This window comes from Talpa europaea, assembly GCF_964194135.1.
Source record: "Talpa europaea genome assembly, chromosome: 1".
Lineage (NCBI taxonomy): Eukaryota > Metazoa > Chordata > Mammalia > Eulipotyphla > Talpidae > Talpa > Talpa europaea.
In genome coordinates, this window is record NC_140073.1 from 142,403,164 (window position 1) to 142,412,733 (window position 9,570).

Consider the following 9,570-nt stretch of genomic DNA (forward strand, 5'->3'; position numbering starts at 1 on the left):
ATGGCAGTGCCTGTCTGTTGCCCTGGAAAGCTCATCGTCTGCAAGGACACAGTGATCAGTGCGGGTGGTGAGACGATGTAGGCCCTGTACTGGGAGACTACCTGGAGGCGGCCCCAGGAGCAAACCTGCATGAAGAGATGATAAGCATCTCATGTAACCTTTGCCCCTATGAACTGGGCATTGATTTTTGCAGTCTTGGGGGTTTAATGGATGGAAACAACACATCACTTCATTAGGGGACAATCTTTGGGGTGAATTAAGGTCCCAGAAGCAGAAGGGTTTGGACTAAGGCAGATCCTGAGAGGAGGGAGCATTTTTTTCTTGGCTGGCCCAGAACCTCTGCTCCATGTACTTCATCATGTGGCTTGCAACTAACTGTTCAGGAGTCCCCACCACACACCTGCTGAAGCCTCCAGAGACAGTGTCACCTGGGTGCTGCTCACTCAGCCCATCGGGGGCTCAGAGACATTAGGGTGCAGCTTTTCCATGGGTTCCCTGACATCTGGTCAAATTTTTAGTCTCTAAGAGAAAAAGGTTGGTGGCTTTCATGCCTTCCATTAATAATTCCCCCTTTCAGGATGTGGCTTCTATACATGGGTATGCGTTAAAAGTAAAAGAAAAAACAGTGAAATGTAGAGTTGATTTGAGATATACATACCCACTGTTGTCATGAGAACTGGCGGTTGTGAAGTTTAAACATCTCTGCTATTGTCATGCGTGGCCTGGCACACACAGTGGCCGTGGTGATCCTGGATGGTGTCGGGTCAGTGCGTGCCACTTGGTCCTCGCGATTTGGAGCTCATATCTGGAACCACTATTGCTTGTGGCCTCAGTAGGAGGAGGTCTTAAGCCTTCTGAGGCCTCTACTTGAACCTGAGTTTCAGTTGCTCTGCAGAAATACACTTTCCTGAGATGCCCCTGAGGTTCTCTGAAGCAAATTTTATTTATACCATGTAGCCTATATATTTTAAGTTAATTAAAGAAAACATGGGTATTTCTGTGTGACTCCGCAAGACGCAGACATACTGAGAGTCAATACCTTTGGGTTTAAGGAAACATTTCTACACCCTTTCCTCCTTTATTTTGCAGTTCACTTCAGATACCCACCTCCGGCCCCACCCCTCACCCCTGTTGCCATCACCATCACCAGCACTGTGTTTTCTGGAAATGTCAACTGGAATGCAGAAGATCTGAGCCCCCTCATTCCATTGTTGTCCCTGCCATTGTTGTTCCCTTAAAGAGTTTTACTAAAGCTTCCCCAGGCCCACTGGACTGACTGCACCCCTCACCAGGTCAGTGAGCGGGCCTGAGTGACCCTGGTTAACTTCTGCACCAAGGGCCGGAGGCTAAGGCTCCTGCTGGCCTGGATCCACTTGTGCTGGAATTGTCTCTTTTCCTTTGTGGTCCCCCCAAAGTCTTTTTCTGGGGCAAAGGGGAAGCTGAGAAACAGCTGGTGGTGCTGACCCCACCCCTCCAGCTCTGGGCTTTTGCCCTGTCTGTGTGTTCCTGCCCGTTGGAAACTTGATGCTTTCTGAAGTTCTTTTTAGGTAACATTTAAACTGCAAAGGGATCAAAAGAATCCCTTAACCCCCGCCCCCCACCCTGATTTTTACCACATCCTCTTGCTGATTATCAAGTTCAGGATCACAAAGTAAAAATGGGAGCTTAAAGGACAGATTCTCATACCCATATTTTGTTTACTTTTGTATTTTCCTGTGGGAAGGAAAAACGTTGGGGAACCTGTGAGTCACAGTCTTTTGGGCATTAAGATGGTTGAGGGTTACTTGATTTTGCCACACCCTCTGCCCACATTCCCCTGCAACCCATTCAATAGATTTTATGGAGTATCGAGCGTATTTCCTCGTTTTGAACCCCCCCCCCCCACTTTGGGGGATGAAATATAACACACAAAAGAGATCATAAAAGGAATTTACAACTTGAAATGTTATATAAGCATCCATTTGTTAATGGGGTTTATTAAATATGACCCAAGATTATGAACAGAATATCTTCCAGAAGCTTTACTATTTAGATCTACCACTCACCTGGAGGGAGGTAAGGTCAAGGCTAATTTTTGCCATATGAAAATGCAGTAATCTCAGCACCATTATTGGAAAGACTCTGCCTCCACCCATTGCTCTGCATACATGTGATGTTGACATGAACTAATCTGTAAGTGTACAAGTGAAAAAAATGAAAGCCCTATGTCCTCACCCCTCAACCGTTAGACTTATTCCATAGAGGTGACACAAAATGCTAAGTTATTCCCTATACATACAAATATATGTAAGTATAAATAGTTTTTCTTTCATAAAAACTGTATTAAATTCTCCATACTAAAAAAACCCCCAAAACATTCCATATTGTAAATGGCTCGTTTCACATAATTAATATATTTGACCATTCACAGCAGACCTCTCCCGTCTCGCCTGCTGCTCCCCTCAGCAGTATATTTCAGTTCCTATGCCTGTTCTGTTGCCCACTCTGTCTCTGGTGAATTCTCTCACCACCACCTCCCACCCCCCCCACCCCCGCATCTCTGGCCTATACCCCAGCTCTTGTATGTAAAATAAATAAATCTTTAAAAATATATATGTATTTGGCCATTGTTTGATGTAGCTCTCCCCTCACTTTTTAAGAGTTGCTGAGTAACTCCCATCCTGATGGACACATTGCCTGTGTCAATTACTGTAAGATAGCCATAAAAACAGCAATAAGATTGGATTTAAAATAAATTTGTGGAGAGAAAAGAGGGAAGAGAATCCACATGCTAGATCCATTTCAGACACCTGGATGCTTTCTAGTTGTCCAGGACTTGCTGTTGGAAGGCCTCCCTCAAGGGGTGGGGCCCTCAGGGTTCTCAACAATTCTGCGCAGGCTTGCTTCTCCTCCGTGGCCACCAGACACTTCAGTGAAGGGCAAGCAAGAGCTCTTCAGGCATGAAGTGAAGGAACGACATGGAACCCGGGGCCCAAGATAAATCCCTCTGTCTCCAGCATGAGATGAATTTGGGATGATACTTGTGTCTCAGATTTCTTTCAAGAATAAAATGTTCCATTTGCCCCCAAGAGAACTGGTTGATTCAACAGCTAAAAGAACTCTTCTCTGGAGGTGACTTTTAAACTTACTTATTTTTTGAAACCAGAAAAGTGAATGTGGAGTGCTCCCGAGGAGCAGGGGGACTCAGCAGAGATGTTCACGGAGATTTTTACGGGTACATAGCAGTAGCCATAACCAGTTAACAAGTTAACAAGCTCTGCATCTGATGGTCCTCTAATGGGAATGGAGATTTATTAGCCCACAGATAAGACAAATTGAGACATTAGGACAGGCTCAATTCTCTGAAGCCACTTAGAACTGCTTTCATGAGAGTGCTATTTGTACATCATCAAGCTTGCTATTTAAAGAGAATTGTTCAGTGTTGACAAAATTGCTCTGAACATGAAAATTTTCCTCCTATTATGGAGTGTCTCTTTTTCAGCCACTCAATTGCAATCATATGTGTTTTCTCTCCCTCTCTACCTCACTCTCCAGAAGGCTAGAGATGTAGGAGGCTATGGAGGGGTTGGGGTGGGGAAGTGATGGGTTTGCTAATAGGTGATCTGAAGCAGACTCTGGTTCCAAGCCAGGAGAGCTCACCTGAGTCTGGGCTGCTCCTGCTGGAGGCTGGCTGCACTGACCCACTTGTTCAGGGTAAGACAGCACCACTCCCGCAAGCTCTGCAAGCACAGACTAGAACACCCCTCCCATCAACCCCATTTGTTTGCACCAATATAAATAAATACATTTTTAATTTACCTTTTCGGGGGCAGCAGAGCATAGTTTTGGTGGAAAGATTTCCAGAAATCATCTCCCAAATGCAGTTTGTTTATCTTTGGGGGAGAAGGGACTTTCTCCTTTGGTCCCCTGCCATTCTTCATCCCAAAGGGAGGAAGTTGGGTGGAGGCTCTGCTGGAACAAAGAGCCTCCTCGTCTCTGGCCTCAGGTGGCAGTAGCCATAAACAGTCTCAGTGTGCATAAGCTAAAGACATTAAGGAGAAAAGAGATGGGCCTATTTTAAAGGGAAAGTAGAAAGCTAATCTGCTGTAATCCCCAGAGTATGGCAGAAGAGGAAATAGAATTGAAAAGACATCGAGAGACATTGGAATCAGGTATCATCATTAGCTCAGCAATAATAATAATCACATTTACAAATGCTCACTAGGCACTCCATTAAAGTTATTTCATCCTCCCAAGAACATTTTAAGGTGTATGGTATACTCTTCATGTTATAGGACAGGGAGAGGGGCAGCCCAAACCCCGCAAACCTGCCTATTCTAAATGGGTTCTGCCATCCGCCGCATCAACACAAAACATAGGAGACTTTAATGGGAAGGAACTTTAATTAGGAAACAGTACAGGTAAGGCAGAGTCTAGTTTCTAAATGAAGCACCCAAAGTTACCCGTCCCCTCGTGGGTAAAAGTCCATCCAAATGGGATTGGCCCAGAGCAAGGCCCCAAAGCCTGCCACAAGTCTAAAGAATCTTCCAGTGGGGACCCACAGAAAAGGGCCAGAAACAACCAGACAAGCCCGGAAGGAAAAGAGCAAAATCAACATCAAGATAAAAGCTGTCATTGTCACCTCCCCACGGGTCTCACCCACATCTGTGTCACCCAGTCCACGACCAAAAGACAAGCGCAGTTTCTTCACATGTCTCTAGGCTCCATGCGCCTCCTCCAGGTCTCCTGGCTCCATCCTGCTTCCTTCCTTCCTCAGTCTCTTCTGCAGCTTCTCCTCTTCCTGCTCAGCTCCACCCTTCCTTGGGTGGGGCAGGGAACCTGGAACCTCCCCCTTTCCTGGGGACCACCCTGTTACATTCACAGCGGAGGAATCAGACTTAGAGACTTGAATCTTGTGACTTAGTGTGTCTTTTTCAGCCACTCAATTGCAATCGTATGTGTTTTCTCTCTCTGTCCCACTTTCCAGAAGGCTAGAGATGTAGGAGGTTATGGAGGGTTTGGGGTGGGGAATTGATAGGTTTGCTTCCAGGCTCTGGCCTGGAAGTCACTTATTAACTCTATGACCTTGAATGAGTCATTTGACCTTGAATCTCAGTTTCCAATTTGGGCTAGATTATCACTTGTCTTTTTCATTCCTAACTGGATTGACCCTGTAAGGGAAAGAAACCCTGACAAACAAAACCCTTTGTAAGCCCCTGATCACAACTATCCATGCCAGGCCATATTCCCGTGTACCAGGCATTCCTGGGCACTTGTTATAGGACAGGGAGAGGGGCAGCCCAAACCCCGCAAACCTGCCTATTCTAAATGGGTTCTGCCATCCGCCGCATCAACACAAAACATAGGAGACTTTAATGGGAAGGAACTTTAATAAAACTAGGAAACAATACAGGTAAGGCAAAGAGTCTAGTTTCTAAATCAAGCACCCAAAGTTACCCATCCCCTCGTGGGTAAAAGTCCATCCATATGGGATCGGCCCAGAACAAGGCCCCAAAGCCTGCCACAAGTCTAAAGCATCTTCCAGTGGGGACCCACAGAAAAGAGTCAGAAACAACCAGACAAGCCCGGAAGGAAAGGAGCAAAATCAACATCAAGATAAAAGCTGCCATGGTCACCTCCCCATGGGTCTCACCCACATCTGTGTCACCCAGTCCACGACCAAAAGACAAGCGCAGCTTCTTCACGTGTCTCTAGGCTCCATTTGCCTCCTCCAGGTCTCCTGGCTCCATCCTGCTTCCTTCCTCAGTCTCTTCTTCAGCTTCTCTTCTTCCTGCTCAGCTCCACCCTCCCTTGGGTGGGGCAGGGAACCTCCCCCTTTCCTGGGGACCACCCTGTTACACACTGACCCGCCAGGTTCTGTGCAGGCAGCTGGGATGCAGCGTGGGCAATATGGGCCCTGCCTATCGTGGAGTTAGCTTATGGTGAGCCCTGGGTGGCTGTTTTTTTGTTTGTTTGTTTGTTTGTTTGATTTTTGTTTTTAACAGATTTTACTTTTTAGAAAGTTTTAGATCTACAGAAAAAATGAGATAGTAAAGACAGTCCCTATATGCTCTTTCCAAGTTTCCCCTATTATTAACATCTGACATTACCGCCGGACATTTGCTACAATTAATGAATCAATATTATTATTAACTAAAGCCCACAGTTTATTCAGATCTTGACTCGACAGTTTTGAATCAGGGTAAACACCGCCGAGACACTGCTTTGCACCCTGAACATCCCCAGGACGCCGCCGGGGCGAGGAAACCTCCGGATCATAGAGATCAGTGCCTAGCGGGGCCTCTCAAGCGCCACTTCCGCTCGCCCGCCTAAAACCGCGCCTGCGCACTGCGTCTCTTCCTCTCTGGGCGCTCACCCACCTTACGGCGACATGGTGAGTGTCGCGCCCGTGGAGGCCTTGATGTCTATCCACCCGCATCTGTCTTTTTCTCTGTCTCTTCGTCCTGCTCCACCTCTGCTTACACACCCTGACTGTGTCCCCCGCGCCTCCGTACCTTTACCTTGGCCTTCCAGCTCACCGCAAGGCGGAGGGACGGAGTGGCTTGGCGGAGGCTGACCCCGCGGGCCGGGTGACAGGGTGCCCTGGAGCTTGGGACCGACCCTGGGACTGGTTTTATTGGGGTGGAGTTGGGGGTCAGAGGGACGGTGCTAGGTCACAGGCCCGGACTGGGTGGGTGGGAGAATGTTGTGCGGAAGCTCTGGGACCTGGGGGTGGGGCAGGGTCTCCGTCCGTGAGTCCCCTTTTGGGGTCCCTAATGGGTGCTTGCTGTCTTAATTCGCTCCTCACAGGCCAAACGAACCAAGAAGGTGGGGATCGTCGGTAAATATGGGACCCGTTACGGTGCCTCCCTTAGGAAAATGGTGAAGAAGATTGAAATCAGCCAGCACGCCAAGTACACTTGCTCCTTCTGTGGCAAAGTAAGGTGGTCTGGGGGGGCAGGGGGAGGGTATCTCGAGGCGAGGCTTTTCTGCAGTTTGTAAATGGTGTGATGGTTCTGAGTAGTTAGACTCTCAGATGCAAACACTGTGATAACTATTTCATACGTATATTTTTCAATTAGAAAGGAAACCTCTTGGTACTCAAGGGTTAAAAAGTATTGGACAAAGGAGAAAGATAAATTCCGGAGGGTGTCCCTTGTATGTGGCATATGGAGAAACTAAACAAGTGGTCAAAGACAAACATTAAAACCAACCCTTGAAAGCTGGCCATATAGACTTGAAGCAGTCAGAGGGGCAGTGGGAGGGAAGGTGAGACCTTGGGGGAGCTGTGGTCATATCTCTCAGGGAAGTCCTGTACTGGCAAAATGCTAACAAGATGCAAAACAGTGGCACTTAATTAAAATATTGGGCAGGGTCCCGTAAAGATTTTGTCATGTTTGTCTGCTGGTGTTGGTGTTGAGGTTTTTGTTTAATAAAATATTTGTATGTTTACTGGGTGCGAAAGTACAGGGTTTAAAAACCCTTTTGGGGGTGGGAACAGATCTTTCACATCCCTGGTTATATCACCATGACAAAAGCTGTTTTGCCCAAGAAAACTGGAAGCAAGTATACATAACCCCGTAAAATACACCAGCCTTCATTTTCTTTTGTAATTAGGACGCCTGGGTGTTTGGGAGTCTTTTACTTGGTTTATCGGAGAAACTGGTTGTCTTTTGCAGACCAAGATGAAGAGGCGAGCTGTGGGAATCTGGCACTGTGGTTCCTGCATGAAAACGGTGGCTGGTGGTGCCTGGACCTACAAGTGAGTCCATTTCTTCCAGGTTTGACATTGGAGGGGCTAGACAGAAAGTAAGGATGCTTTGTTTCTTGAGGGTTGGGTGAATATCAGGTTTATTTTCAGTTAATCAGACTAGAAACAAAACTATTGGAATCATAAAGTTACCATTTTGAGCTCAGTGAATCTGTATTAATCTTGGCTTAGATTACAAACTGTTTGTAGAAATTAGTATGTCGGTTAGCTTTTTGCTTACTGTGTGTGGAAACAGGGTCACCTGGACCACCACACCTTTGCCGTTCTGAATGGTATTGGTTGGACTTCTTCCACCTTGGAACCCTCATGGGCCAGGTGATATTAAGATAAACCTTTGCTGCTTTTGATTGTGCCAGCCTTTAACTAACTTTATCCATTTCTGGAAATTAAAACAACCCTAGGAGGTTTCTAATTTTGGAATATTTGCTGAATTGAAAGTTGAGGTTTTCTTCTAGCTGGTGTTGTCTAGCCTTGTATCTTGTGCAAACGAGCACTTTGTGTGGATTTTATGAGGGGAAATAAGGGCCTTTCTTAGTCGTGATAGTAAAATGAATTAGTTTTATGTGTCCACCCTATGGGGTGGGATGGTAGAACTTTCTTGTAATCATTTTAAAGGTCTTCCCAAAATGGTCTCTATTGCTTTAGACATTGCTTTTTGAGATCTCACTTTCTATACCATTTTATAATTTATTAGTTGCTTCTAACATTTTGACCACCATTCTTTTTTAATGAATTTAGGTGTCTTGCAACTATTTATGTTAATATTTTTACACTCTGTTGTCTGAGAAATCAGAGGTATGAAATTGTCATTCTGCAAGGGCTTGAAGACAGCCCTTAAAAGTTAACAGTTTGATTATGATGTAAAAATGACACAGGTCTACTCATTTACCATTTTACCTGTAAACTTGGTGGATTATGTTAGAAACCAGATTTGTTTTTCTTCGCAGCACTACTTCTGCCGTCACAGTAAAGTCTGCCATCAGAAGACTGAAGGAATTGAAAGACCAGTAGAAATTGTATAGTTTAGACCACTGCCAGCACATCATAAAATAAATGGGCTAATCAAGATAGAGAATTATTTGGCTTTGTTACTATTCTGACATGCATTAATTTTGTTTCCCAAGCAAGTCTCAAAGACTTTACCAGTTGGAATACTTTAATTTTTATTAGACTGATAAAGTGGGGTTATATACTGAAGTGGGATTATATTCCAGTACTTTTTTTCGGTAGTAGACTGATAAATGAATAAAAATCTTACAGCTTTGGTATATGTCTTCACTTCTTATAACTGCCTTTGCTAGGGCAATTTTTAAGATACATTGATTTGAATTGTGGAAACTTATTTTTAAGTCACAGTTAATGTTTTTAACTGTTTAAAAGGTAGGATGACATTTTGACTTACCACACATATTAGAATTTCAGAGCAAATTTTGCAACTGTTACATCATTCTCCAATGTTCAGTTTGCACATGGTTGATTATTCATAGGATTGGATTATTTAGGTTGACATAGGTGGTCACACTAATAAAATATGAAGCTCCTTGGAGGAATTCTTGAGTGAAGTTAGGATCTAGTCTTTATTCAGTCCATCACTTAATTCTCTCAGTTTTACCTGTTGACCTGTTCTTGACCCTGTCCACCATCTGTCCGGACTGTGCCACTGAGCTAAGGGGCAGAAAAGGGCCCCTTCAGATACTTTGCATCACCTTTACACCTTGTGCCTGATTCCCTCCCTACTGGGCTGTCCTGGTGAGCTCCCCACGGGTAGTTTCTGGTTCAGGTCAATAAATGAGAGGCTCAGCCGAAGACTTGGCAGATGA

At 45.2% G+C, this 9,570-nt stretch overlaps 1 protein-coding gene across 1 annotated transcript; it reads left to right on the forward strand.

Moving 5' to 3' along the window:
• On the forward strand, nucleotides 1-9,010 carry RPL37A (ribosomal protein L37a; the record flags this gene model as incomplete). Its single annotated transcript, XM_084259682.1, has 5 exons — nucleotides 1-67; nucleotides 6,514-6,569; nucleotides 6,790-6,918; nucleotides 7,659-7,741; nucleotides 8,698-9,010. 5 exons carry the CDS (start codon nucleotides 1-3, stop codon nucleotides 8,759-8,761), a joined length of 399 nt encoding a protein of 132 aa, XP_084115808.1. The 3' UTR covers nucleotides 8,762-9,010.
• Between the last annotated feature and the right edge of the window lie 560 nt (nucleotides 9,011-9,570).